This window comes from Stereum hirsutum, assembly GCF_000264905.1.
Source record: "Stereum hirsutum FP-91666 SS1 unplaced genomic scaffold STEHIscaffold_28, whole genome shotgun sequence".
In the NCBI taxonomy this organism is placed as follows: domain Eukaryota; kingdom Fungi; phylum Basidiomycota; class Agaricomycetes; order Russulales; family Stereaceae; genus Stereum; species Stereum hirsutum.
This window is the reverse complement of record NW_006763158.1, coordinates 170,346-197,195: the sequence shown is the minus strand read 5'-3', so window position 1 is coordinate 197,195 and position 26,850 is coordinate 170,346. Positions and strand designations below refer to the sequence as shown.

General features: G+C 50.6%; 7 protein-coding genes across 7 annotated transcripts; 5 read left to right on the top strand and 2 right to left on the bottom strand.

Annotated features, from left to right (window-relative positions):
• The first annotated feature begins 2,870 nt into the window (after positions 1 to 2,870).
• Positions 2,871 to 4,839, top strand: STEHIDRAFT_173181 (uncharacterized protein). The gene is made up of 12 exons (XM_007311554.1): positions 2,871 to 3,087; positions 3,152 to 3,185; positions 3,250 to 3,343; positions 3,402 to 3,534; positions 3,594 to 3,611; positions 3,670 to 3,710; positions 3,770 to 3,834; positions 3,896 to 3,977; positions 4,036 to 4,094; positions 4,152 to 4,284; positions 4,348 to 4,405; positions 4,471 to 4,839. Exons 1-12 carry the CDS (start codon positions 2,953 to 2,955, stop codon positions 4,576 to 4,578), a joined length of 960 nt encoding a protein of 319 aa, XP_007311616.1. The 5' UTR covers positions 2,871 to 2,952; the 3' UTR covers positions 4,579 to 4,839.
• Positions 4,840 to 7,259: 2,420 nt separating this feature from the next.
• On the top strand, positions 7,260 to 9,500 carry STEHIDRAFT_126547 (uncharacterized protein). Its single transcript, XM_007311553.1, has 14 exons — positions 7,260 to 7,386; positions 7,467 to 7,479; positions 7,552 to 7,601; positions 7,668 to 7,752; positions 7,811 to 7,822; positions 7,882 to 7,906; positions 7,984 to 8,051; positions 8,104 to 8,223; positions 8,305 to 8,340; positions 8,399 to 8,459; positions 8,523 to 8,681; positions 8,746 to 8,820; positions 8,874 to 9,082; positions 9,165 to 9,500. The coding sequence occupies exons 1-14, from the start codon at positions 7,336 to 7,338 to the stop codon at positions 9,206 to 9,208; spliced, it is 1,008 nt and encodes a 335-aa protein (XP_007311615.1). The 5' UTR covers positions 7,260 to 7,335; the 3' UTR covers positions 9,209 to 9,500.
• An 860-nt stretch (positions 9,501 to 10,360) lies between these two features.
• On the top strand, positions 10,361 to 11,176 carry STEHIDRAFT_163836 (uncharacterized protein; the record flags this gene model as incomplete). The annotated part of the gene is made up of 4 exons (XM_007311552.1): positions 10,361 to 10,612; positions 10,665 to 10,683; positions 10,748 to 11,049; positions 11,117 to 11,176. The coding sequence occupies 4 exons, from the start codon at positions 10,361 to 10,363 to the stop codon at positions 11,174 to 11,176; spliced, it is 633 nt and encodes a 210-aa protein (XP_007311614.1).
• A 252-nt stretch (positions 11,177 to 11,428) lies between these two features.
• On the bottom strand, positions 11,429 to 13,044 carry STEHIDRAFT_126545 (NAD-P-binding protein). The gene is made up of 8 exons (XM_007311551.1): positions 12,950 to 13,044; positions 12,848 to 12,887; positions 12,715 to 12,795; positions 12,565 to 12,659; positions 12,176 to 12,508; positions 12,058 to 12,075; positions 11,887 to 11,975; positions 11,429 to 11,737 (listed from the first exon to the last, which is right to left on the bottom strand). The coding sequence occupies exons 1-8, from the start codon at positions 12,996 to 12,998 to the stop codon at positions 11,576 to 11,578; spliced, it is 867 nt and encodes a 288-aa protein (XP_007311613.1). The 5' UTR covers positions 12,999 to 13,044; the 3' UTR covers positions 11,429 to 11,575.
• A 969-nt stretch (positions 13,045 to 14,013) lies between these two features.
• STEHIDRAFT_126544 (uncharacterized protein) lies at positions 14,014 to 16,654 on the top strand. The gene is made up of 14 exons (XM_007311550.1): positions 14,014 to 14,359; positions 14,441 to 14,453; positions 14,527 to 14,576; positions 14,634 to 14,718; positions 14,781 to 14,792; positions 14,859 to 14,883; positions 14,946 to 15,013; positions 15,104 to 15,223; positions 15,292 to 15,327; positions 15,396 to 15,456; positions 15,536 to 15,694; positions 15,755 to 15,829; positions 15,925 to 16,121; positions 16,227 to 16,654. Exons 1-14 carry the CDS (start codon positions 14,309 to 14,311, stop codon positions 16,334 to 16,336), a joined length of 1,062 nt encoding a protein of 353 aa, XP_007311612.1. The 5' UTR covers positions 14,014 to 14,308; the 3' UTR covers positions 16,337 to 16,654.
• A 2,056-nt stretch (positions 16,655 to 18,710) lies between these two features.
• STEHIDRAFT_143246 (uncharacterized protein) lies at positions 18,711 to 20,363 on the bottom strand (the record flags this gene model as incomplete). The annotated part of the gene is made up of 4 exons (XM_007311549.1): positions 18,711 to 19,772; positions 19,831 to 19,914; positions 19,990 to 20,145; positions 20,247 to 20,363. The coding sequence occupies 4 exons, from the start codon at positions 20,361 to 20,363 to the stop codon at positions 18,711 to 18,713; spliced, it is 1,419 nt and encodes a 472-aa protein (XP_007311611.1).
• A 2,426-nt stretch (positions 20,364 to 22,789) lies between these two features.
• STEHIDRAFT_151003 (DAO-domain-containing protein) lies at positions 22,790 to 25,354 on the top strand (the record flags this gene model as incomplete). Its single annotated transcript, XM_007311548.1, has 6 exons — positions 22,790 to 23,222; positions 23,295 to 24,041; positions 24,167 to 24,363; positions 24,486 to 24,524; positions 24,742 to 24,851; positions 25,067 to 25,354. 6 exons carry the CDS (start codon positions 22,790 to 22,792, stop codon positions 25,167 to 25,169), a joined length of 1,629 nt encoding a protein of 542 aa, XP_007311610.1. The 3' UTR covers positions 25,170 to 25,354.
• Positions 25,355 to 26,850: the final 1,496 nt, after the last annotated feature.

Here is a 26,850-nt window from a genome sequence, read left to right as displayed (position 1 = left end):
GACGAGTCGGAACCGGCGGCAGACAACGGCAACTTCTTGATGCTATGATGCGAGATCGGACCTTGGTAGCTGTCCCAGTTAAGTTGTTTACCTCCATCTGTGAACGACTCGGATTTGGTGTGCGTGCGACCTAGTTTGCATGAGGACGCAGTCGAAACGCGTATTGTGTTTTGTCTCCGTGAGGCGTTGGAATCGGAGAAGTTGTTTCGTGCCGGCAGGGGTTGACAACATCCATGTCAATGCTTATTCGTTCATTCTCGAGGCGCGGAGCCCAGAATCGCGCTGGAACGAGCACGGTGTCAGGTGCGACAACTGCCAAAAGCTGTTCAAGGGCTGTGACTTGACTCGAGCGATGGCCGCTGCAATGACATCCATCAACTTCACACAACCTCGTTGTGAGCTGATATCTCGTTCACAGAATGACACTGTGAACGCCTTGGCATTGTCTTGTTTATCGAAGCTGACCACCTCTGCGTGGAGAGTGAGGTTGACGTCCTTCCTCGTTGCCCATTGGCATTGTCTCCGCGATCGAATCTGTTCAGCACTTGTTTTACGTGTGCTAGAGCATCACCATCACCATCACCCGTAGCTGTATGGACCCAAAGCAGACATTTACCTTTCTTTTTTCGACCTTGAACGCCGGGCTTGACGTGGCTTACTTTCGTTCCGAACAAACACTCCTTGCACGCTTGTCAAGCAACGAAGAGCTGATGGAGAGGCTGGATCTTTTTGTGGGTCGGTACGTAGGCATGCCGCGGTCGAAGTGCACGGTAGGATCATGTTATCCCAAGATACAAATGAATAGCAGTGTTCATACGCTTCTCACGTCATCTCCAGCCGAGCACATCGAGTCAGCACTGGCAGATCTGTTCCGAGGAAACCTCGAGAAACCTTGCGGTGTCATCGGTGGTGCAGATTATTTGACCTGAGGAGTCCTTTTGTGGCGTTCTTGGTGGTACTCAGGGTCGCCGCTATTGACTGAATTGAGAGCCACAACATTGTGCGCTTCGTGGCTGATCTACATTTCTTAGTCCATTCACGAAAATTAAATCGCGCCACAAAGGTACCGCTTAGACTATGGTATTCTATGCACGCCCCTATCGGTTGTGGAGACATACATTTCTCCCAAGAGATCTAGTTCTCTTGAAGCTGCTTGTGCCCTAGTGCTATCGGAGCCTGCCGTCCATCTCAGTTCGGCTACTTGCAATGTTGTACAACTCTATTCATTCAGGGCGTGAGTGTTTTCTTACCTCCTTACCTCCTCGTCGGATGTTGATACCGTCTTCCGTTTACATGCCGCAAATTGAGGCAGGAATCATGCATATTTTTATCCTGAGATATCCAACGTTGTCACTGCAACGATGTGCCATCGAGTACCTCGAACGAGCGGTGATATCGGACTGCATGGGGCTATAGTACACGGGGGCCGCGCACTGGCAGCTCCATCTTACTGGACGACAGGCCGAACTCCGTCACCGTCCTAATGGCTTTTGCGCTCGAAGTCGCCCCGCGGCCACAGTCAGGCGATATATTGCACGACCTTACTCGATTTATCTCCTAATTCCGCAGCGCCTCCAGCCTCGGATGACATCGATTCTCTTTACAGTGGAATCTCAGCAGGCCCTCGGTGGATGTTCTCGACTGAGTTCACGGCGCGGTGCGCAAAACTCCATCAGAAAGCATACCAAGAACATGATGTAGATGGGTTCACGTGGATCTCTCCATGAACTACATATGTTTGCCCTTATCAGGCCACCAAGCTTCTCTTTCAGGTTGCTGAGAATAACTTGTCTTGACTGGTATTAGACCTCTGATGTCCGATGAGAACGCTGTATTCCACGTCCTTCTAATGCCGATGGTCTCACATAGGTTAACCTTTACCCGCGACTTTTGCGTCCGGGCTGAGTAGCTGTTATAAATTGTCAGGCTATTTGGCATTAAGCGTATGGTTGGTGTTCATGATGAGGGAGTACGCCCGTGTTCTGCGGATTGCTATTAGCGCCTGATTACTGAGCAGAAAGTTCAGGAAGGGCCTTGTCCAAAGAATTTATCAGATACGTTGATCTCTTGCCCAATATGACGAGCAGATCTGGCTTTTAGGTATCCCGTCATGCGTTGATGGACCCGTAACATACTGACTCTTACAAGCTTGACCATGCGGCTAAGAGTGGCTCCGAATCTCTGACTGTGTAGGTGCCTATATGCTGTATTGATCTTTTCTCTCGCTTGCACAGACACAGACTGACTGGCGTGAAAAGTTCCGCACAGGTGGCGATTAGACGTCAGACCACTCGGCGCCCTGCTATTCGGAGTAATCACTACCTCGGTCGATGCACGCAGGGCTCAAAGATTTCGGTTAGAAGCTCACGTATTCTCCTCGCGGAAGAGAAAGAAGCAAGGCTCTTTGTGCACCACCTCATATGTGAGTATGAATTGCGTGTGGTGAACGCAACGCTCTCCGGTCGTACCCGCTCGTTTTGAGCGGGGAGCCTCGTTTCGACTTCGTATTGCGGCTGTGCTATCTGTTACTTCCGGGGCCTGTCTCAGAGGTTGCCGAACTAAGACAGCTCTATCGAAGACGGCTTTCCCCTCTGAAACGACCTTGGGCAATGATGGGCATGGAGCCATTCCCCAGCTTCGGGCGATGCGGAAGGACCGATTCAGTGCGCCGGCGTTTCTCACGATACGAATTCACTCTGTCGGAGAGTGGACTGTAACTCGTCCGAATAGTAGGTTTTGTACAGCTGTGATGATGGGCTCACACTTGAAACTGTGATTCCGCTCGAGGCATCGTGTATAGCCTGTGACCGAAAACTTTATCAACGCCGCGACCGAGCCCCGTTCTCCCAACTTTCTAGACCTCCCCTTTTGTTGTACATCACCCTCCTGGTAGAGGCTCCGTCGTTTGGTTTATAAACCCACGCACACCCGCGTTAAAGCGACATAGAGAAAATGGCCTCCATCTTTGCCAACTCATCCGTTGTCGCGAGCTCCGACTTCGCTTCCGTCAAGACCATCCCGGCAGGGCTCCCACTCATTTCTAATGTCACGAATCTACTACCCACTCCATTGTTGCGAGGTATAGCGGTGAGTATGTCGCTGTTTGCTAGCGCGGCTGCATGCTCATTTGTTGTCGTTCTGATGAAAACAGTTCGGAATCCTCCTGTCGATCGCGCCAATGCTCTGTGCGCTAGTTTCATGTCTTTACCTTACTCTGTTTGTATCTCTTACACCTTTGATTCATCACAGATGCCGAGACCATCTATCAAGTCACTCGTCTGATGTATCAGGCTGGTCACTTGAAGCGATATTACCCTCTACCCAAGGATCGTAACTACTCAAGGTTGGATGCATCTTTTTCACTCTAAAAATCTTCCTGTTGATCTTTATGACAATTATAGCGTATATGCGACAGTTCTATCCTTCGTCGTTCCATGCACAGTATACGGACACGTTGTTACTCAAGGGCCATGGATATGGGAGGTTCCAAGCTTTACCAGCATCACCCTTTCTACCATCGGATATATGCTCATGGTCAGTTGGTCATCATTACCGTGGTTACATAGAACTGACCCCTTGTGCATGCAATGCAGCACGACTGGTTCTTCTACGTGAGTGCCACTGGCTGACAATAGTGTGTGGGCAAGACCGTCTGACAGTGCATTGTAGCAAGGGCATCGATTCTTCCACGCAAATAAATGGTTCTACAAGTCAGTCTACCATTTCATATTTCCATTCGTGTACCAATGTCCTTCGTTGTCATCTTTAGGATGCTTCATGAAGCTCATCATGAATACTCGCACGCGATGAACGTCTTTGTTGTGGGCTATGCAGGTCAGCCTTAATGCCTCGCTAACTCTCCGTCACGCTTGTTTAATTATGTTTATCAAAACAGAGATGATGGAGAACTTCATCATGGTGGGCTGGCCATGGCTATTCTGGACAGTAGTTATCCACCATTACGGTAACCAGAACTTGTACGTCCCTGTTGCTTTTTCCGGCTGTACATAAACCCACTTTAAATCTACCCTCCAGGGCCATCCTTGCCCCGCCACTATCAATCACCGCCTTCACTACGCTCATTGGCCACAGTGGTGAGTTCGCAGTCGAACCCTTACTTCCTCCACGATGTAGCTCATCCTGTATTACAGGTTATAAATACCACGTGTCGTTCGCCATGTTCCACCCATTGATCATCCCTTTCCTCGTCCCCGGAATGTCCAAATACATGCTCACCCCTGGTGATCATCAAGTTCATCATAGTCACCGCCGCTTCAACTTTGGGTGAGTGTTGAGACCATCTTCGCTCGTCGTATTGTGCTAGCGCTCATCTATGTGTTTCGTTAGGCTTTTCTTCCGTATGTGGGACTACAACTACGGTAGCTACAAGAAGTGTGAGGTTTGGGTACGTCTTATATGCATCACTTGCGCGACATAGTATACGTCACTGACTGGACCTGACCTCTCCAGGCGCGCGACGTTCATTACTGGAGGAAGTTCGTGGCAGAGAATCCAGACTACAAGACGAACAAGGCCAAGGTTGGATTCAATCTCGCTGAGACCGAGTGGGGTTTCTGAGGAGCAGTTCATCTCGCATCACATTGCATCTTTACGGCGGCGTCACTTTCGCATTTCCTCATTTGAAGCTATGTTCTTGTCACGATTATCGATTTTTCTCCCATCACGGTTCATTATATCGTTTCGGACCACTGTGTTTAGTAGGGTCTTTCCCCACTATGTAGCCTCAATTCCTTGTTCCTTGCTGTTTTATTTATGCGCTGCCGAGCTTGTTAACGTCCGTTTACCTGCATGTAGATATCCCGCAATGCCTCTAGTAAGTATAGTATATTAATGACATACATTATTTTCGGAGTTTACATGTATTTAGAGTTCAGAGTAGAGAATGGAAGGATGCGGTATAAATGCGGTGGCCCCCGTGACGACTTTGATCCTGGATTCTGTGGAAGCTCGGCACTCGTCCACACGGCTGTCACCTGTCCTGTGGTATTTATGTAGGCGATAATTGTGTGTGCTATAAGGAGTGTTTCATATCTCGGCATCTCGGCCTTGGCACAAAGTCTGAGCGTTATCGAGAGTTTACAGTATCGAAAGTGAATCGAAACGGTGCCGTATGAGTGCTATTTTCGCCTGGTTCTCGTCCAATTGGAACTACTGAATCTATGGCTGCATCAAAAATGTACCCACGCAGTCAGGAATGTGGAGCACGATCTCCGCATAAGTACGGGCTCGTTGTAGCTGCTATGGCAGGCAAACCTAGTCTCAGCCAAAAGGAATAATATACTGTCAGAGCTGCTGGGCGTTCGGGTGCCACTGAACAGGCACGTTGTCACAGTAGCAGATAAAGCGCAAACGGATGAGTAGCATGCGGGCCCAGGTGGGAGAATGCAGCAACAGTTCCTGAGACTACAGATGCCGAGGATTATTTGAGAGACCATAAGGAGAGATTGTGAAGGAACTGAGTTGATGCCGCTCCAAGATCGTGAAGAGTACGAAGAAGAGGTGCAGTCGCAAAGTGATGCGACAGATATTTTGCTTGACGATTTATGATGTATATATCCAATCTCCGTTTCAAAGGTCTATACAGGTCTATATTTAGTGCGCACCAGTGCACCCTTACGAGGTATATGGCGCGCGTAGGTATTTCGCTGAATATTGTTCCAGCAAAGAGGTGAATCCTCATCTTTTGATGAGACAAGAAAACTTCCATGATGCAACGACAGAAGCTGTCAACTAGATCAGACCGGGGTCTTTGCGTATTGCCAGATTTTCGGTCACTTTCTCAGGACTTACCAGGTGGGTGGGCGCCTTGTCCTGCACTGACTTCCCGAGGATCAGCTACGTCTGGCAACCACGGACTGTTTCAAAAATGAAGTCAACACAGGCTGTGAGGGCTACGGGTTCCAGTGATACGTCTGACAGAGGGTGTTGGTAGAGGGCGCCACAGAACCGACATCAACGCTGGAACGGGGATTCCGAGTCTGCCAACCACATTTTTATGCAGTCATGACGGCGTTATGATCCTCCAAGTTCGGTTGATCTATTGTTTCGTCCTTTATCCAGACGTCATCACGGCGTTTGAACATGCCACTTAATGTTTTGGACGTTTTTCAGACCAGTTATCTTCTCCCTCGGTCCATCCGAGGCGAATGCCCCGCTATAACGCGTAACTCCGGTTCCCTGTTTTGCGACAGGTGAGAACATGTTCGTTTAGGAGATCTTAAGACCATACTCACCGTACTACATTAGTTTTGTGCTATCGACCCATGTTTTGTTCGGTCCTTTCATCACTGACCGATGTCTAAATAATATAGAACACGCCAACCATACGCACCTCCATCTCCCTGTAACATTCAGGGTGCCAGGTTTTGACAGACATGTAACACAACTGGTGTACACGGACTCAGAAGGCACTAAGAAAGCGCACAATGGCCGTGAAAACTTTTCAGAATGAGAACATTTGTTCGAAAGCACTAGTCTGGGCAGCTGCAAACTAACTAGCCATGTCCACATTTCTCGTATGGTGGCTGCTTCCACGCATGGAGATTTCAATTATACAATGGACCTGTCGCAAGCGAAGCGATCCCGAGGAAAATGAAGTCGAGGTAAATGAAATTGTCGCTCCGATGCCGTCAGGTTTGATAAATCTGCGCCTCAGTCTGAAGGTGGCTAGCAATGACAGCGAAAATGAGCAGAAAGGTCGCCTGGTAGCCTGTCTGCTTGGACATGTACATATGTCAGCTCCGTCAGCTTCGTCATGGATCAGACAATCAGGCTCGAACCAAGTAGTGCACCAAGAGTTAGAGGTCCCCGCTCACCTTGGCCAGTCGACTGTGGCACTGAGGAAGTTGGGAGCGGAGTAAGTAGCAGACAGGCTCGGCATTGGCCGTTCCGTCCCCTCTCAGCTTGCGCCAAACGCCACAACAGCGTCGTCAATGGTCCACAAGGGACTGCTTCATGGACCAACGCCGTCTCACCCGAGTTATACAGGACCTATTTCTGGTAAACACGACGGGTATTACGATCAGATCATGATCCAAGGCGCAATCCTAGGACTTAAGGAGTCAAAGAAGTCACGCCTGGGAGAGAGTAAACAGGTCAGACGCTTGCCGGCGACAGTATAGCCACAGCCCCCAGCCCTATCTCCACCGTCTGATGGTGACCAGATCTTGACATCCAAATGGTATTCCTATAATACCACTCCGCTTAGCAATGGAGCGCCAATCCCACCTTTGAGTAGGAGCAGCGCTCCCTCCGTACTTATTACCCTCTACCACATCGCCAGTGCGTTCGGTCGAGGTCAAAGGACAGCAAGCCATGTCTGCAGCAGAAGCAGCCGCACTCGAGCACATTGTCAAGGTTGCACAGGTAAGTCCTTCATCTCGCCTGCGCCAGTTATCATTCAAAGCAATGGCGCTAACTCATCGGATGAATATTCGTCGGATTAGATCTACGTCGCGTGTAGGCCTACCCTGAACGACTCTAGATTTCCGTGACCGATCCTCTAAGCAACTTTTTTTTCATCTTTAACAGCGACGACATCCGTGCTGGTATGGGACTGGCTCGTATGTTTACCTCAAGAGGTGAGAATTGATGGTCATCAACTCTCTAATCACTTTACTGAACCATCTCGACGATCGCCGCATCAGTGGAGGTACATTTGGAAGGCGGACTGGACGGCTATCAAGGTTTTGTATTTGATGGTGCGATACTACACCTTTGTTGTCCTGGTCGGTGAGTGAATCTTTTATGCATGGGTTTGGACGCGCGCCTAATATACCTCTTCCTGTAGTGACCGACGTCTGTGAGTGACTTTGGAGCGAATCATGATGGCCAAAAATGTAATCTCACCTGCCGATTTAGGGTTCTTTGCTGACTGGTCAGAAGCGTGAGTCTCGGATATGCCCAAGTACAGAGCGAGGATTCTTTTCTCACCTACCTTTCTCATTCCACCTTTGTATGAAGATCCTGCGCCAAAAATCTTCGTGTCCTTCCTGGTATAGCTGTCGTAATTGATGTATGCGTAGAACTAGGTAAGATGGCCCTTGTTTATTCTACGAGAAATTTTTCTTACGCATCACTCAGTCTTGGCTCTTCGAGTCTATGCGTTGTATGGCCGTAGCACTCGGATTTTGATGTTCCTCGGGGTGATGATGGCAGGGTTCACTGGCGTCATGATCGCAGTTCCCATCATGGCATTTGACTGTAAGCATGGCGCCCGTCCGCGTGCGGTAATCATGGCATATCAGCAGTAGACTGAATTTTAGTATTATTCGCTTTTTGCAGACACTAGGCTTCCATCTTGGCCAGGTCCATGTCTCGGTGTGTACGAGGTTTCTTTATGAGAGGATGCTTCCATGCTGATTCTTAACGTCCCCAGTCACTGGAAAACCTTCCGCCGCCGGTCCCAAATTCATCATAGCCTTCTACGCCTCTCCCATGTGGGTCCCCGTTCCCGCGATATTGAATCCGTGTCCTCCATGATATCTGAATCTGGTTTGTAGGGCTGTTGACTTCACCCTGACCGCCCTAACGCTCTGGCGAGGACTGCGCGTCAAGAGGCACGGTTCTGCCTCTGGGTTGATGAATGTTTTCATTAAGGATGGCCTTTTCTACTTCGTCGCTATCTCTTCGCTGAATTTGATCAATGTGATATTCTTTGTGTAAGTTCAGCGAGTCTTGTCTCACAGGGATGTACGATATTGAATTGATCTTGATTCAACATAGGCAACCTAACGTGCTCATCGAATCGATCAACGCCCCGATGAGTATCCAACTCTCCACAGTTCTATCCTGTCGCCTGTACGTATTGTTTTCAGATAAAGCAATTGTCCTGTTCTTACCCTCGTTTCCAGTATCTTGAACCTTCGCGCCATACGTGATCGCGCACCGACAGTCAACAAGTTCAGCAACACACTCGGCCGCTGGGTCGCAGACTTCCAGCCTGAACCCTCCACAGATCACCACAATGCTTCTATAGCACTCAGCTCGAGGTCCGCCCATACGGAACGAGCGACGACAGTATCTGTTCCTAAGAGTAATGATCCAATCAGCTCCACCAACGGTACGTCCCTATGAACACTCCTTCCCGAATGCCCTAGTATTCCTCTTTGCTGTTGTGCACATGCGAATTCTGACGACTCTAGCGGACACCGATTCATATCCTACAAAATACGGATATGGATGGTGATTAGGTATTGTAGTGCGGTGGGAACAGGAGGTGACGAGGAATTATACGGACAAATGGGGTAGGAAGACCAGCGATCCTGATGCCGAATCGGGGCCTTGAATAGCTCTGTCATTTCGTGTTTTTTCATCTTGCTGCTGGCAACATCGTCATGGAATTCTTCGCTTTATATACCATATTCTCGTCCCTATTACTGTCTTTGAAGTGTTCACGACCAGCTCTGGATGGTATCGTTGTTGTCGACTGAGCCTTGTTGTTTTTATGCTATGCAATGTAACGAATATATCAGTACGTTGACTTATCTACTTTGTGTGCAACATACTCTGCATTCAATTCAACTATGTCGTTATTCTTCGTCTGTCGCGTTGTAACCTCACTTCTTCCTTCGAGCTGAGAACTGATTTAGGAGGTAATGAAGCCGATCTCGTCGCCACACACGGCGCCACAGTTTGAAGTGGCGATTCGGGCCGGTCCGGGTGCCCTTGTCATTCATTTTTGGACGCTTTCCCCTCTGATCTCGTCGCTCTCAATTGTCGCCCACCGTCCTCTTCGACTGCCATCTTAGAGTCTGCATCTCAACTGCATGGTTCTCACTCCGGTTTTATCTGCTCGTGTCCTAGCTTTTGAGGTGACGAGGCTGAACTAAACCTGAATGGAATCTTATGCCAGTGCGATCACGTTGCAAAACCGGTGCTCTTCACGGGCCTTCGTTCGTGATTTTATGCCCGATCATTAGGGTGCAACGCAGTCACAAAATGTTGGTCTCGAGTTTTGACGGATATCCTGCTTCATAGGCCGTTAAGTAAAGGTACTGTGGTCCAAGGAAACCAACGCTTGGGCCTGCGACCCACTGTGTGGGAAGTATGGCCAGGATTGACCACTTGCCGGTCGCTTTGTCTGTGGTAATACTTCGGCTTTTAAGACTGCGCCGCACAAATTGACCATATCCATTGTTTGAGCCATCGGCTGCTTAGCCTTGATACTGTTCCGCAGGAGCACAAAGCTGTCTGTTACCCGCTTTTGTCGATGGTACTTTCTCAGGGTCTTGGCATCTGAAGGAAGTCTAAAGGCTCAGTGATTTTCCCTCTCCCCCGCCTCTGTAATTCTCTGCGTCCCTCCTCTACTTGTCAATTCTCTCAATCTACAGATCCAGCCATGGCCCGTGGTTCTACTCACCGACCTCAATGCGCATACGCACGCGCCTCCAGTGCACCGTACTCTACTACGGGCAATGGTTCTACGCTCCAGCCAAAGGCGAAAGCTGCTCCAAGGAAGAAAGCCACTTCGGAGGAAATAGCAAAGAGAAAAGCTATGGCAGAGAAGAAGAAGGTGTGGATCGCGAGCTTGATCGAGTGGAAGGACCCGTTCAATGGCGGACGGCCGTATCAACAGGTCAAGGGGACAATGGTGAGTCAGGCGCTGCATTTACCAGCGTCGCTGACTGATGCCCAAATCATAGTGTATGTTCAAGAGCGATGGTGCGCACATCTTTTTCCCGCGATTTATCCGTATATATGCTGATTATGGTGTCTTGTAACAAAGGCAAGCACGCTTATGGCCTTACCGAGCAAGAGATCCTTACACTCCCGCATGAGACCATCCAAAACTCTCGCAAGTCTTATTATGCCTGCGCCGACCTTGGCGCCCTTTCTCTTCGTAAACTCCACTTCATTGATCCTTCCTTCGTCATCCCTCCTGAGGATCTTGAGCGACCGAAACCTATCTCACGGGGATTGGTGAATGCGCCCAGAAAGTTGATGGAGAAAACAAAAGATGGGCCGCGACGGATCAAGAGCAATTATAAGGAGACCAGCGTGTATATGGCAGTGAGACGTGAGACAGAGGTGAGCACTTCCCTTCTTCCGTCACCGAGTTGTTGCAGCTGTCTGATGTTGGTTCGTGTGTATTTAGGACACTAAAGTCGCGATTCTGTTCGGTGCACGCTCCCTGGGTTTCAATTTATTCACGTAAAAAACTAGGTCTAGACAGAGTGGTGCAGTGGCTAGTGAAGAAAAGTCCGTATCGATCTAGCCCTGAAGCGGTGATGAACGGTTGGTCCACACGTCTTGCCTCGTATTTTAGACTACCTATATGAGCGCTTCCATTGCTATCTATAAAATCATGCACCCCGGTCACAAATTCCATGACCATCAGCCCGATAACTAGACAGACACGACCCGTGCTCTGGGACGATGCGTCGACATATGCAATAGGGATAAGATGGGTATATATTACAATTGAAATTCCAAATACAACGTGAATGACCTTTACTTCGTACTATAGCGAGACTTCTCCTCGCCACATCAATGCCTCTCCATTCTCACAGCTCCCCCATTTGAAAGTAGCTGCCATGGACGTGAGGCAAGTAATTTAGATCTTCGTATAGCCAAAGAGCTTGGAAATCTCTTCGTCGATGAGTTTACAGCTGGGGTCGTTCTCTTTGAACTTGACGGATTCGGGAGGATGAACCCAGACTTCTTCGCCGTTGATAGACAGAGCCTGACCGGTCACGGTGGAGGAGCCGAGAAGGGTCTGTACGCGGATGAAGCATCAGCATTTCATGCAGGGCATCGTAATCTCAAAGCCAAAGGAGATCGGAGTTCGCGGAGTACCGAACGGACTCAATATGCGAACGAATAGGGGAAACAGAGGGGGGCGGAGAGTTGTATTTTGATACGCACATTGAATTGCTCGACAACAAGAGATACTGGAGTAAGAAGATTCCTTTCGCGGAAAGGAACGAAAAGCGAGTCGGGCGCGATGTTGGTGTCTAAAACGCCAAAGATGCAGACAAGCGTAGCATATAAGGAGTTAAACACGGACAGAGAATGACAGATACAACGGGAACATACCAATCAAATTTGGTGCAACTTCAAGGATGACGCCACACGATGTAATGCAAAGTGCCGTGGTCAGCTTCTCCTCTGGTGGCCTCGTCCATCGACGAAATGGCAAAGAGACAAAACGCACCTAAATTGACCGTGATGTCCTTCGCTTTGTAAAACTCGGCCGCACTCCTCATGAAGTTGACAATCCCAGCTTTTGCAGCAGCATACATTGGCATGCTCGGGCATGGATAATAACCGAACACGCTTGCGGTCATGATCAACTTTCCCCTCAACCCCAACTCGTTCTTCTCTTGACGCTCAAAAATCTGGAATGCGAGGGCAGCAGTGTTAAGCTGACCAACAAGGTCGATGTTGACGGTGAGGAGGTTGGGCTTCGTAAAGGGGCGAGACGCAGCGGTGGAAGGGTCGAATGCAGGGATCCAGGGATATTCTGCGATACCAGCATTGGCGAAGACTGTAGTGGAATTAGATTGAAGGCCACGATGACAAGGAGCGAAGACGAGAACGTACCATAGTCAATGCGCCCGAAGGCTTTCTTCGCCACTTCGTAAGCAGCAACTTGCTCTTCCCAGACGGTGGTGTCTGCCTTCGCAGAAACAGCGACACTTTGATACGAGGACATGAGCACGTTATCAACTCCGAACCTGAGATAACACATACGTAGAGCCAGCCTTCTTGTTCAGCTCATCAGCAAGCGCCTTGCTGGTCTCGGGGTTCAAGTCAACGATGACTACACGGCCCCTGTCCTGTATATTAACGAACGAAACGTGTAATCGCTAAAGCCCTCACTTACCCTTGGGAAACAAGGTTCTCAGAAAGAGCCTTGCCAATACCTAAATGGCAGCAGACGTGGATTAGAACCCCACAGATCGAGTAGAACATACAAGCCACACACCAGAGGCCCCTCCTGTGATGAATGAAACCTCTCCCTTCTTGATGGTCATTATGTTGATACAATTTCGTGCGAGGACTTGAGGTGATGGGTGGGTTTCAAACGAGAGGGGACAGTGGGGGCCACGTTGAAGTATGCGCATCATTTAAAGGGAGGCAGACTCGCCCGCGGAATAACATCCTTCCGCCCCGATACTCCGTTCAAGGATCGACAAGGATCGATGCTAGAAAGATATATAGGTAACGGTGCCTCATGGAAACTGCATTTTATTGAAGCGGGCTAGAGTTATAGAAAAGATGCCGACGACAGATAGGCCAAGTCAGGAGAAGTGCCGCGTTCTCTTAGGAGCCAGGCTTGGGATATGCGGTCGACACGTCCTCTGTACGACTTTGAAGATAAACGATTACTGACACGCATGTACAATTGGCTCTGAATTAGATGTCAGGACCTTGGCATGTCTCCGCGAGGGAATCGTATGGATCGTCGCTGAAGAAAGATTTGCATCCTCTATATACGCAACAGGATACATAGTAACAGCATGGCGTCGTAAGGAAGGGGTTTTCGATACATCAGGACACTAGTCTGGAACGGGATATGTTGACGGTGTGTTCGCACCAATTCGTACCTGCGTTTACTTGGGTGATCACATGGATCATTTTCAGTCGACGGTCAGTTTCATGTACGCCTAATGCTAATCAACTCGCATTTCTGAAGAGATACCTTTCTGAAGAGGGCGGAGGTGGAGCCTCGTCACAGACCTCGAGCAAAAGAAGCAAAAGATCGGCTTTCCTGATTTGGAGCATCGATCGAGATTCGACGCCCTGGATACATCCGCATTTCAAACTCAGTTTGCAGTCTCAATCCGGCAATGAATATTTTCGAGGGTGTAAGCGAAGTGTAAGCCTAGGGTAAGCCTGAAAGCTCTCTATTCTTTTATTATTATTTCGACAACAACATCACGGAACAGGTTATGGAATGATTCAACCGGAAAGTGGCAGGAAAAGGTGTCGAAAACAAACCTCAAAGGTCCGCGATGCGTATAACGTCACGAAATGCTGCACAAACAAGGTCCAACAGGCAGGCCAGCTGCGGGGGTCAAAGAATTCTTCTGCTATTTCAAAAACGACAGGGCCCGATGATTTGAGGCGCATGCCACTGGGAACAGCCACAGGCTTTCGAGATTCCGATCGGCCTCTTGCATAAAACTCAGTCATGGATCGCTTGAGACTTCCGTACTTTCTTCGAACGTCCCCAGAACTCTGTCTTTGGTCGCCAGTCACTTCATAGGACAACCGGACGACGAGCCTTGCAAAGGCATACCCCATCTTTCATTTCCCTTTACCACCGCCAGTCAGCCAAGCCATGTCGGCCGCGGAGGTCGCAGCGCTCGAGCACATTGTGAAGGTTGCGCAGGTGAACGTCATTCCGATCTGATGTTCCATTGACCAAGACGCCCACTTACGAATATGAACCCTTTTGACATTATCGATTTAGATTTACGTTGCCTGTAAGGCTTTTTCTTTTTCTTTTTGGTGCGTAGAGCTGGTGTGATGCTCACAGGCTCGTTTATATTATCTAAGCCACAACATCCGTGCTGGTCTGGGACTGGCTTGTATGTCTACCGAAAGAGGTGAGCAAAAAATTGAGCGACGCTACGTTCCATGTTGACTTCGTTTCACTTCGTCAGTGGAAGTACGTCTGGAAGGCGGAATGGTCAATCATCAAGGTTTTATACTTGATGGTGCGGTACTATACGTTCGTGGTCCTCGTAGGTTCGTGCTATGCTATCTCTCTCCAGAGCGATTGGCCTGACGAAGTATTGGACTATCAACAGTGACAGATCCATGTATGATCCGTTTATGGCTCGAAATATCTCTCTCGCTGACCCATACCATTCATCCCTATTGAATAGGGTTCTTTGCCGACTGGTCAGAAGAGTAAGTCATCCTTGTATTCAAACCTCACATCCTCTGACACTAGTCATTTTACGACCCTTCAGGTCGTGCGCCAAACATCTCCGTATTCTACCCGGAATAGCCGTACTTATTGACGTGTGTGTGGAGCTAGGTATGTGAATACTTTACCTTCTTGTGCTACGGTCGAATTGGAGATCAGGCTGATCATTCACATTGACTTTCCGCGTATTATTATCCTCAGTTCTGGCCCTACGAGTATACGCACTATACAACCGCAATAGACAAGTACTGATCTTTCTCATACTCATGATGGCTGGCTTTACGGGCGTAATGATTGCTGTTCCTATCCTGGCATTCGATTGTAAGCCGTCTTGTCTTTCTGCGCACTCCGATCGTCCGATGAGATTGACAGGTGATGCTCGTATACAGATACAAAATTGCCCTCTTGGCCAGGTCCTTGCCTCGGTAAGTCTCCACTGGCCGTTCCGGCCTTCAAGCTACCCGTACAGTCTCGGCTGAACAATCTGCTTTAGTCACCGGAAAGGCGTCTATCGCAGGTCCAAAGTTCATTATCGCCTTCTATGCATCCCCTATGTACGTCGCCCTGAACCGAGTTCTCCCGGATGATATAGAGTATTCTGACGACCGGAATGGAAATGGTTTTACTTCATAGGGCTGTCGACTTTGTCCTGACTACGATGACGCTCTACCGAGGTCTCAAACACAAGGCAGCGGGCTCGTCTTCGACCTTGATTGACGTCTTCATCAAAGACGGTGTTTTCTACTTCGTCGCCATCTCGTCACTCAACCTGATCAATGTCATTTTCTTCGTGTACGTCCTATTCTATCATCGCCTCTAGCTTCCCTGGTCGTTGACCCATTTCGCACATAGACAATCTAATGAGCTCATCCAATCCATCAATGCGCCGATGAGTATTCAACTTTCAACGGTCCTTTCCTGTCGCTTGTAAGTCTCTCGCCCCTCTCTTCTTGGCCCTTCTCCAAACCCTTTCGCTCTCAACCCGACCCTCCTCCGGCACTTATCGAAGCTTCCCTCCGTAGGATTCTCAACCTTCGTTCTGCACGAGACCGTGCACCGCGCCTTAACAAGTTCAGCAACACCCTTGGTCGCTGGGTCGCCGATTTCCAGCCGGAGACCACGGATGAACAGCCCTCAATCGCTCTTTCGTCGAGGCAAAATGAGAGATCGGCTGCGAGTGTACCAAAGAAGGACGTCGACCCGCCTACCGTCACCAATGGTGCGTCCGTCACGCCTTTCATCTCTTCGAAGCATTATCCTGCGACGCCCTTATCGCTCGCCTCATCATACATTGCCTCATTCTATCTCCACGTCTAATTTACAGGTATCGTCGTCCGTTGGGAGCAAGAAGTCAACTATGCAGACAAATGGGATAGAAAGAGTGACGACCCAGAGCTTGGTCCGGAGCCCGACTCTGTTAGACGACGACCTTGAAGATGTGCATGACCGCTAACGGATGGACTTTCCCCGCTCTTCCCACTTCTCCGCTCATTATCACAGGTCGCGCCGCCATTAATCTGCATATAGACTGCTCACACATTCCTCACCCACCCATCACGGTATCGCACTCTCTCTACCTGATAAAAAGCCCGTCGCTAGAAGCTGTTGCTCTGGTACGACCGCTATTTGCTCTGCTTACAGCCCGCCGGTCGTGGACTGTCCTTTCTCCCCTCCGCCTGTCTGCTAGCAGTAGTAGTCAGTCGTAGCATAGTGTATACCCATCATTTACGACGTTTAATGGTATTTACCCCGTTCACCCCATCAGGTTTGTATACACAGGAGGCCGGAGTACTTTCGGACCCGCATGGGCACACAATGTTCAGATGACAGGATGTTGCCCCGCCGCTCTGGGCATCGTCGCCGCCTCCTGAGTCGCGATGACGGCTCTCTCGATCTCAGCCCGTTTGCTTGCGCTATGAATTCATTGACTCATGACGTCGTGGCTTGGGATGAGCTCGGTCTCGTGGCACATCTATGCTCCGTAGAGACGAAACAGGGCGAAACACGAGGCTCGCAACAGGAGGTTGCCGTCTGGGCGAGTTGCAGACTTGCAATGGTTCAATGTTCATCAGACGACGAGCAGACCGACAAACACCACCGGAAGTAGTAACTTGGTCCTGAGAAGACCTGAGGAAGTGCGCATGCTGTCGCTCGTTGTCGCGCGCCGCAGGAGAGAGAACCCTCGAGGTCAGTCCAGACGAGACGACCCGGGTCAACTTTGGTTGGTGGCTGGCACTAAGTAGACCATAGGCTCAGGTCAGAAACGCAGGCCCGAAATTCAGAAAGCATTGTCACCACTGAAGTGATGCATATGAGATCGGAATGCAGGGACGACGTAAGTAGTGGACCCACACTGTACCACTGTACCCTGAAGATGTCGAAATATATTTCCTTGCTTCCTTCAAGTTTCTTCCAGGAACCTCACCTGACGCGGAGAGGGATAACAGAAGCCTGAAGCACCCACTTCGCCGCGGCGGTTGAGGCCAACGAAGAAACCAGAACCTGCGGTATGCAATTGTGAGGTAAAGATACCTGTCAGATATCCTGGTGAACCGTACTGTACGGCAGAAGACAACGAGAAAGAAGACGAACCATCGTTTATTATTCTTTTTTGAAAAGGATCGGGAGCGGCAGTCTGAGCATCGGAGATCCAGCCGTAGGAACGGAAGAGAAGACGAGGGAAGGAAGCCGGAAGCTTTTTTGGACGGAACGGAGGACCCAGGCCAAGCCAATCCCACAATTCTGGGAGGAAATGATCTGTGAAATTATGGGGAGTCGAGAAACCCCTGAGAGCGGAGGCTATCTTACTGGAATTCAAATATAAATACGTAGCAAAAAGGAAGGAAGGGACGTGCGCACGGGATGCAGTAGGATAGGATGGCATGGATGCTCTTGAGATACAGGATCTGTCGACGAAACAAAGGGAACAATACTCGGAATGTATGGGTCCGTAGTTGCCGTGGTGGGGTCCTCGATACAACCAACGCCACTAGAAGAACAACGCCGTAGCCAGTTGAACACATTGTCAAGCGAGGAACGGGATAATACATATATCCTAGAGTGGCCTGTCTGAGTGTGGGGACTCGATGTTTTAATCGATGCAGCATCGAGGAGCAGACGACTCGGAATACCACCAAGAAAGATAGTGCTAACACTACAGCATCCCAAACGATACCACAAGAGAGACACTCTCGAGCTCTAGGTTTGCATGTAGGGGTTACCATAAGCAACAATCTGCCCAAATGTGTCCGAATTATCGAGCTTCCTAGCCTATGGGATAGACGAGGGTCCCGTGTGGAGATACCATGAAGAGTGTGGGGTTATCATGAAGAGCCTCATGGAGGAACAGAGTGGAAGAACGGTCATCGCAGAGCGCATGAGAGTTCGGTGACCGACCGTCGTTAGAGCAGTGCTACTTGTCAACCTGAGCGTCACATTCGATTTCGTCAGTCACAAAAACCTGCAACCGCGCAAGATAACGAGACAACATGTTTTCCTCGATAACTTCCCAATGTACAGCCATTAAATGAACCTTGTCAATGTTCAGAGTACCCACATCCAGGCCTCGCATAGAGTTATCACACTCTCCAAAGAACTGACGTAGCAGAGACTCCTTGAACTCGGGACCCCCGCCCTCTCGCCAAATACACTTACACTAACTTACACAAAAGAACCTCCAGCAATCCCTCCTTATCACCCGTCGCCCACACCCTCATTCGCATCCATATCCCTCACCAGGAACCCACCTCACCCCTCGGCTCACCCTACAGCGCAGTCGTGCTCCCCGTATGAACATCAGCATCGCAAGTTAGGCGTAAGACGGCGCGTGAAAGCCTAGGAGTCCTGGAGCGCCGCCTGGATGGGTCTGATTTAGAGTCCGGGTGACCCGCGTCGGCAATGTATATGCCAGGGGAGGGACGCTGCGCAGGGAAGTGTTGTTAATGTTCGTGGTCGTAGGAAGGAGGGTGGGTGTCGGTGTCGGTGTGGCGTGGCCGTACGCGAGAGTGTAGACTGGTTGAGGTGGGGTCTGGAGAGGGAGGGTGTGAGGGAGGGTGTGAGGGAAGGTGTGAGGGAAGGTGTGAGGAAGAGGAAGAGAGGGCGGTGTCAATGCAAGGAAAGGCTGTGCCTGCACCACAGGAACGGATCGAGAAACGACTGGGACGACCGGAACACTGGCAGTGGTGAATGAGTGGACGTTGACGCCGTGCTGCCCAAATGCGGCAGAAAAGTTCGTGCCCGTGCCCGTGCTCGAACCAGAACCAGAACGCGAGTGCGGATTAAATAATGAGCTCAAGAAAGCATGCTCAGCCTCCGACGCGGCACGATTCGCGCGCATTTGGCTAGCGACGAAATTCATGAAGAAATCGTTTCCCCCGTTTCCGTTTCCGTTTCCGTTTGACGTCGGCGGCAGGGCGTTGGAAGTTGATGGGCATGGACGGCCATTGAAGATGGATGGGCATGGGCGGCCATTGAAGGTAGATGTGAAACCGGGACTCGGACGTGGAAGACTAGTACTAGTACTGGCATCGTCACGGTTGAGGCCCCGCGCACCTTCGGTCGTGATCTCCTCGATGGGACTGGGACTCGTGTTGTCCCTCCTGTCGGCGTCAGAGTATGGGCCGTCATTACCGACAGCTATAGCACTGATGGCCGACATATCACCATAATACTGCAGCGTAGACGGAGGATGTCCTTCCGAGGTGATAGTTGTAGTTGAACGGACGGTTTGGGCCTCGGAAGTTGCGATGGGATTCGCATTGCCACTGCCAGTAGAGGAAGAGAGGAGGAGAGAAACATTGGACGGGGATGAAGTCCCAGAAGAATGTTGAGCGTGAAGGGCGCGGACATCAGAGTTGGAGGCCTGGGTGATCTGTTATGTTATGATGAGCATTCTGTACCGCGTTCACGGTGAAGCAGTGTCGACGTACATGACTCGAGGGAAATTCTTCAGACGAATCATGTCCATCGGAGTCGGGGTGGTGACGTTTGGATGGTGGCGTCGATTGGGAGGACTACGGCAAACGGAGGGTGGAGTTTCAGTATCATGGAGTGAAGAAAGACTAGAGGCTAAGAAACGGAAGACGTACGCGCGAATTAACACCACCGGGAGCGATGATGGACGTCGGGCCTTCGCCATCGGAACTAATCGTCTCCGTATCTCCATCTCCATCATCGTCCTCGCCCTCACCCTCGTCCCTGTCGTCATATTCTCCGAACTTGCGTTTCCGGCCCAGTTCGACTGCCTTATTTGTTGTTTGTAGAGAGTAATACGCAGAGTATCAACGTCGAATGATTCAATATAATGCAACATAACACAGCGGAGTGGAATGGGGCATACACGCACCTCGGGCTCTCGTCGTGGTGCTGCGGGATGGTTCGCTGTGATGGGAGTATTGGCGAGGACGATGGATGGAGCTCGAGGCTGCTCCTGCTGTTCGTGGTCCGAGTCCGAAGGGTTCATGATGAGTGATGAATGACTCGTTCGAAGATCTATCCGGGACGATGATGAGTAGATCCCAGAGACTATGAAAGCCAAATTCAATTCAATCACGAACTAAACAAACGCCCCGTGTGTCAAACGCAAACACTCACCGTCTCAGATATACTTCACAGATAACGGTAGTCGGGAGTCAGAAAGGAAAGAGAACAGATGCCTCTCCTTGCAGTCTTATAAAGACCAAGACGGGCAAGACAGTCCTTATTCTCACGTAGGCGTATACGTATACGTGGGGTTGTATGGATGTGTTGTGTGGGTGGGTGGCGGCGAAGACTGTGGAAGGCTTTGGAAGGAGAGCGTGAGTATTAATATTTGTGTGACTTCCCACCACGACACGTCCTTTGAGGCGCTCGACTTTAAATTAAGCGCTGGAAGCACGAGTATGTACGGCTTTTGGGTGCTTGAGGTATGGGGCTTATAAGTAATGTTCTGCTTCAGTACCCAGTAGATTTTAGATTTCTGAGAGGGAAGGGGAGACAGTGGCAGTGGCGCAGGAGGGTGCAGTGCGTGAACGAGAAGCGAAGACTCCGAAGTTTGTATAGGTACTGTATGGCGAGCGCGATACTCTGAATCATCACTGTCAATGAACCATGAACCATGAGCGGGCGTACGAATGACTGAACTGCGTTTCCGATACCACATCCACACGAAGAAATGACTGGCTGCATGAGGATGATTAAGATACCTGGTGAGCGAGACTCGTATGTAGAGAGCCTAAAGGCTTCCATGTAATTGAGTTCATAAGTAGTCGCGAGACATAGCGGCTGTGAGCGACGGAAACGACCTGACGAGAGGTGAGACAATGAGACGAGACGATGAACTTTTGACAGACCCCTATGGATGCTCCTCGTAGCAGTCCCTTAGAGAGGTAAGGATCTAAGTCTGGAGAGAGATATGGTCAATATCATTCGCAAAACGAAGGACACTGTGAACTGCCAACGAAGGAACTCACTACGCACCACGCACCGCACACCGCACACACCAGCATAAGCCGCGATGATCTCGAGCCCGAGCCAGAGCCAGGTATGTCGAACACGAAGCAACACACTCGGTACCTCATGAAGATCAAGGAGATCGTCCAAGGGGAGACGCTCGAATGAGAATTGAGACGACTGTTACTCGAGAGTCGAGACAAAAAAACAACGCGCAGAAAGATGGATGTATGCATGGAAATGCGTTGAAGGACGATGCTCAGATCGTTGTTTGATACATGTATGCTCGTCGAGGACGTAGGTACAGAACAATGCGTCCGACAACTGAGGAAAGGAGAGAGAACTCTGCCTTCCACGCATTCCAATTTATAAAGTCGCGAGTGACGGGAAGACGAGAGGGGAGACAATAAGAGCTTTTCAGAGACATCTGTGGATGCTCCGTACCGTCCTATATGAGTCAGTCCGTTGAGGGAGCAAGTCTTAGGCTGGAGGGAGAGAAAGACGCCGTCCATATCAAAATAAAGCACTGAAGTGTAGATTGAAGAAAATCACGCACCAGTTTGACACGTACCACGTAGGAGTACCTCAGTCTGTCTCTCGTGTGCATGAAGTCCCGTAGAATCGAAAATAAAGCCCCTTCTACCGTCGTTCTCAAGCCAGAAGTTAGAGGCTGAGTTAGATGGAGCACCAAGTCCAAGTAACGAACTCGATGCCATAGCCTCGTCGTCGGACAGATGCTAGTAGACTTTTAATCAAGGCAAGAGCCAACGCGCATCTCGGCGCCTGTGAGGGTAACGAGGTGTATCAAACGTCTGGGACAGGTTGTAGTAGCAGTAGTGTCACCGTTCAAACCATTACTATGTAAGTACTCGAGGCGGTAGGACGCGTCCGACACTTAAAGGACTCAGGATAACGCGTCGACAGCTGGTGGAATTCGAAGAGGGAGTTCGTAGTCATCGTCATCGTCGTTGTCGCCGGAGGAGGAGGAGGAGGATTGGGCGAGGAACTTGAAGGAGGAGCAGGAACAGGAGGCTGAGGAGGCAGCAGTGAGCGGATAGTTCCGAGCCCAATTCTGCTCCGATCCGCAACGTGCTCCGCCACCCCCCACTCAGGAGGTTGTGGCCCATTCACCTCCCCGGGCCTCCTCTCCTCTTCCTCCATAAACGATCATCTTTGAATTGTTTGCTGGTTCGCAGAGTGACCGTACGCTTGAACGATATCACGCTCTGCAAGTGCTCGAAGTACATACCTCAGATCCGACGCGCAGAGAACACGAGGCTATCGCAGTGGTCGCCCCTCGACAAGTGATACAGTAATTCCGACACTTATCGCCATCTCTTCCGTGTGTAGTGTCATCCCTTCGCTCGGCTCTCCGACTCTCTCGTATATTCACAAATTCATATAAGTATATAACCAACACCAGTAACAGGAAACGTTCAGCGAGCCACGACCACGACCATGATGCACCTCACCCCCCGTCTCGCCCTCCTCTCCGCCCTCCTCTCCATCGCACTCCTCAGTCACATCCAACCCTCCCTCTCTCTCGGCATCCGAGACTCCGACCTTCCGTCGCACCACCAAGCTTTCTTCTCCTCCCCCTCCTCCTTTCCCTCCTCCCCCAACAACAACGGCAACGGATACGAACCCGCCCCCCTCCCCGTCCCGAACCCCACACACAGCTTCTGGACGCATTCCGCCCCCGACGCGAACGTCCTAGCAGGTGAGGGCAGCAAAGGCGAACTGACGAGCGAGGCGGACGTGTGTGTGATTGGGAGTGGGATTACGGGGGTGAGTGCGGCGTGGCATTTGGTTGAGGGGTTGAAGAAGCGGGAGGGAGAAGGGCTGGATATCGTGGTGCTTGAGGCGAGGGATTTTTGTTCTGGGGCTACCGGTACGTTCGCAGCTCTACCATCGCAGATTCCTACTCGACTGACTGACTATATGACCACACGGAAAACGAAAGGCCGCAACGGCGGCCACCTCGCCGAAGACACTTTCTCCTCCTTCCGCTCCCGCATCGCAACACACGGCCTCCCCAACGCCATCCGCGCCATCCAAATCGAATCCTACACCACCAACGCCATCGCCTCCATCATCCACTCCCACAACCTCACCGAAAAAGTCGATCTCGTCGAGGAAGGGAGAGTGAGTCTGCAGTTTGATGAGGTGTGGATGGAGGGACGCAGGAGGGATTGGGAGGAGGCGAGGAGGTTGGGGGTTGAGGTGGGGAGTGTGGAGTGGTTTGATGAGGGGGAGATGAGGGAGATATATGGGACGAGTCGTGGGCAGGGCGTTAAGATCCCTGGACGAAACCTGTGGCCGCTTAAATTCGTTACGGAACTCTATAAACTCGCTAATTCCTCCCTTCCTTCCTCGTCCTCTCTACACCTCCACACACGCACACCCGTCACCGCCGTCTCGCCACTCTCTTCCTCTTCCTCTTCCTCGTCCACTTCATCCACTTCAGGCAACCCACGCCGCTGGTCCCTCTCAACCCCCCGCGGCCCCATCTCCTGCACCACAGTCCTCCACGCAACAAACGCCTACGCATCCCACCTCCTCCCACACCTCGCCGGTCCCGAGGGTATCGTACCCACGCGTGGTCAGGTCATAGCCGTGAGGTCGAATGCGACGGAGCAGGAGTTGAGCAGGAGTGGATGGGTGGGGAATAGGGGGTTTGAGTATTGGTTTCCGAGGCCTGTTAGGGAGGGTGCGTTCTTCTCGGTCTTACTACTTCTCATTCCCGTTCCCATTCCCCTTCCTACGCCCATTTCCATGTACAAGATACAAGGCGCATGAATACTGACGCGCTCGATCTACCTCTCGGATCTAAAGGCGACTCCCCAAACCCGCTCGTCATCCTCGGCGGCGGCCGTGAACACGAAACCGGTAGATTCGAGTATTATCAGGCCGACGATTCGGGGATAGATGCGAAGGTTGGACGGGCGTTGAGGGAGTTTTTGCCGCGGGTGTTTCCGGGGAAGTTTGTTGAGAGTGAGGGAGAGAAGGGGGAGGAGGTTGAGATGGAATGGGTATGTCATTCATTCTGGATCTGGTTGTGGTGTTTTCTTTTGTGTTGTTTTGCGCGTGGTGGTCGTGACGGAGGTGGAACGGGTTGTTATACGTGCGATACTGATACTTTGTGTGGGTGTAGACTGGTATTATGGGTTTTACCAAGATAGGAGATCCATTCGTGCGTTTCTTCTCCTCCCTCCTGCGTCCTTCCTTTGTACCCTCCCTTCCTCTTCTCCTCCCTCCCCTCCCATTCTCTCCCTTCTTCACACCGCTTCCCTCCTCATCTCCCCTTCTTCCCACCTCTTCCCTCCTCCTCTCCCCTTCTTCCCACCTCTTTCCCTCCTCCTCTCCCCTCCGTCCTTTTTGACCAACCAACCAACCATCCATCCATCCAGGTCGGACCCGTCCTCACCCCAAACCCCACCACGGGCGAAATAACTCCCCAAGTCGGCCAATACATATCCGCCGGATATTCGGGCCATGGGATGCCGAGGGGGTTTTCGTGGTACGTCTTGGTCTTTCCTGCTAGGATGTACGCGTGCATGCGACGGAATTGACGGGTTTTTGGTTCTTTTTGTTTTGTTTGATTTGTTTGTGACTTGTGGTTTTTGTGGTGCGGTACGACACGACACGACACGACACGATAACGAACTAACACAACCACACCAACCCTCCCTCCTCCAACCCAACACAACACGATCCCGAAAAATACGGAAACAGCGCGGAAGTCTCCGCAGGGCTCATCCTCGCCGAACTGAGCAACACGACGTATGACCTCCCAGAATGGTTCCCGACGCATTATTTGACTGAGAATCGGGTTTGATTTTGATGGTGGGTGAGGAGGTGAGGAGGTGAGGAGGCTGAGGGAGAATGTCAGGTTAAAACTTGGAGGGAGTGGTGGTGTTTAAACCTTTGGGCCCTAGCGGTGTACGCATGTAGATATAGTGTGTAAGTGCTGTATACGTACAGTGTATGGTCGCCGACGGACTCGGACTGTGGATGAATGGTATGCATATGACACTGACACTGACGGTGCTCATGACTATTTTATCTTATGGCTCGCATTCTATGGCCCATCTCGGCGTTATATATAACCCACAATTTATGGGGTTTTCTTTTGGGGTTTAGGAGATACTTATCATCAATCCGAAGAGCTTACGGTACATATGTAAGTCAAGGCCTGACGAGCTCATTAATGATATGTTGAAGTCACGACACATACGCAACGCACATGATTATGTATCATTTTATGAGGACAGACAGAGGGGACAAGGAAGAACATGCAATGAAACCCAAACCCACAATCCCAACTTCCGAGCGACGTACTTACTGTTGCCTAGAAATACCAAGTAGTACTTACACCCTTTGTTCATCCTTTCCGAAATCATCTCTGTCTCAGAAACCATAAGTAAGTATTATTTCATGCATCAAACCCAGCGGGCTTTTCCCCACCCTGTTTGACTGGAACACACCGGTGAGCGCGTCCCCCTGAAGCACTTCGTCTACATCTATATGCATATGAAGGCGTGGGGCTGCAGTGGGCGTTCACACCGAAGCGCGTGGAACAAATCGGACATCAATATTCAATGTCGACGGCTAGTTTGTGCGTACCACACCCGACATTTTGACTCTCACCGAGGCTGACTACGCCTCCCAGCGCACCGTCGTCTATTATACACAGTTATACGTACCTGAAGGGTTTCCGGTTTGGGCTTGTGTTCGCCCGCCATCTACCGAAGTGTCAGAAGCCGCAGAGGAAGGTGGAGACGAGAGGCGTCACACAGGAGCTACTGGCGGGAATGATTCAGATGACGAAGCAGACGCACCTAATGTGCTACGTCGTTCATCCCCTCATCGTCCGCCTCTGAGCCTCTAAGTTACAAGTTGTGGACTACGACCTCACGCCACCCGATGTCACGCCACCACCCGAGGCAGACCGTGCAGAGTTTGCGACTAGTTATCGGGCGTTTGTCGAAGAAGACCGCAGCGGATCGGACAGGAGGGGGTCGGGTCGATGTGAAGAGCATAATGAGTCGGACTGGGAAGAGGACGAAGAGATTGAACAAGAATCGGTACGTCGATACCCCTCTTGAACGACAGGACATGCACTGATTTGCTACGCGTTCAGAACATCTCAGACTCTGAGCATGATAATGAACGAGAAAACTCAAGCGCTCCTCCGAAGAAACGCGCTTTTGTGATAGCACCTGTACCTGCGAAGGAAAACTCGTGACTTGCTCTATTAGTAGCAGTATCAACAACCTACCATCTCTTTATCTAGTAACAGATCGGTTCCTTCCCCGGCCATCTAAGCAATGCAGAACGAAGAATAAATATTAATCGCGCTGGGCCAAACATGGAACGGAAGTTTAATTATAAGTTACCTCGAACCAACCAAAAAACTATGAACGGCCGCTCAAAGCTTCTCGTTTCCCGCCACTGGGAAGAACGATAACCGTAAAAACAGATGCGGCTCAGCGACCATGGTGTGTGAGGCCGGTTTA

Bases quoted from the DNA above. Each gene is read 5' to 3' on its own strand.
- STEHIDRAFT_126545 (XM_007311551.1), bottom strand. From the start codon at position 12,998: ATGACCATCAAGAAGGGAGAGGTTTCATTCATCACAGGAGGGGCCTCT. The intron at 12,660-12,714 runs GTATGTGTTATC...CTCGTATCAAAG, and splicing joins AACAAGAAGGCTGGCTCTAC to TGTCGCTGTTTCTGCGAAGG. The intron at 12,509-12,564 runs GTACGTTCTCGT...ATTCCACTACAG, and splicing joins CTTCGGGCGCATTGACTATG to TCTTCGCCAATGCTGGTATC.
- STEHIDRAFT_173181 (XM_007311554.1), top strand. From the start codon at position 2,953: ATGGCCTCCATCTTTGCCAACTCATCCGTTGTCGCGAGCTCCGACTTC. The intron at 3,186-3,249 runs GTGCGCTAGTTT...GATTCATCACAG, and splicing joins GTCGATCGCGCCAATGCTCT to ATGCCGAGACCATCTATCAA. The intron at 3,978-4,035 runs GTACGTCCCTGT...TCTACCCTCCAG, and splicing joins CATTACGGTAACCAGAACTT to GGCCATCCTTGCCCCGCCAC.
- STEHIDRAFT_126544 (XM_007311550.1), top strand. From the start codon at position 14,309: ATGTCGGCCGCGGAGGTCGCAGCGCTCGAGCACATTGTGAAGGTTGCG. The intron at 15,457-15,535 runs GTACGTCGCCCT...TTTACTTCATAG, and splicing joins GCCTTCTATGCATCCCCTAT to GGCTGTCGACTTTGTCCTGA. The intron at 15,830-15,924 runs GTAAGTCTCTCG...TTCCCTCCGTAG, and splicing joins ACGGTCCTTTCCTGTCGCTT to GATTCTCAACCTTCGTTCTG.
- STEHIDRAFT_126547 (XM_007311553.1), top strand. From the start codon at position 7,336: ATGTCTGCAGCAGAAGCAGCCGCACTCGAGCACATTGTCAAGGTTGCA. The intron at 7,907-7,983 runs GTGAGTCTCGGA...CTTTGTATGAAG, and splicing joins TTTGCTGACTGGTCAGAAGC to ATCCTGCGCCAAAAATCTTC. The intron at 8,821-8,873 runs GTACGTATTGTT...CCTCGTTTCCAG, and splicing joins ACAGTTCTATCCTGTCGCCT to TATCTTGAACCTTCGCGCCA.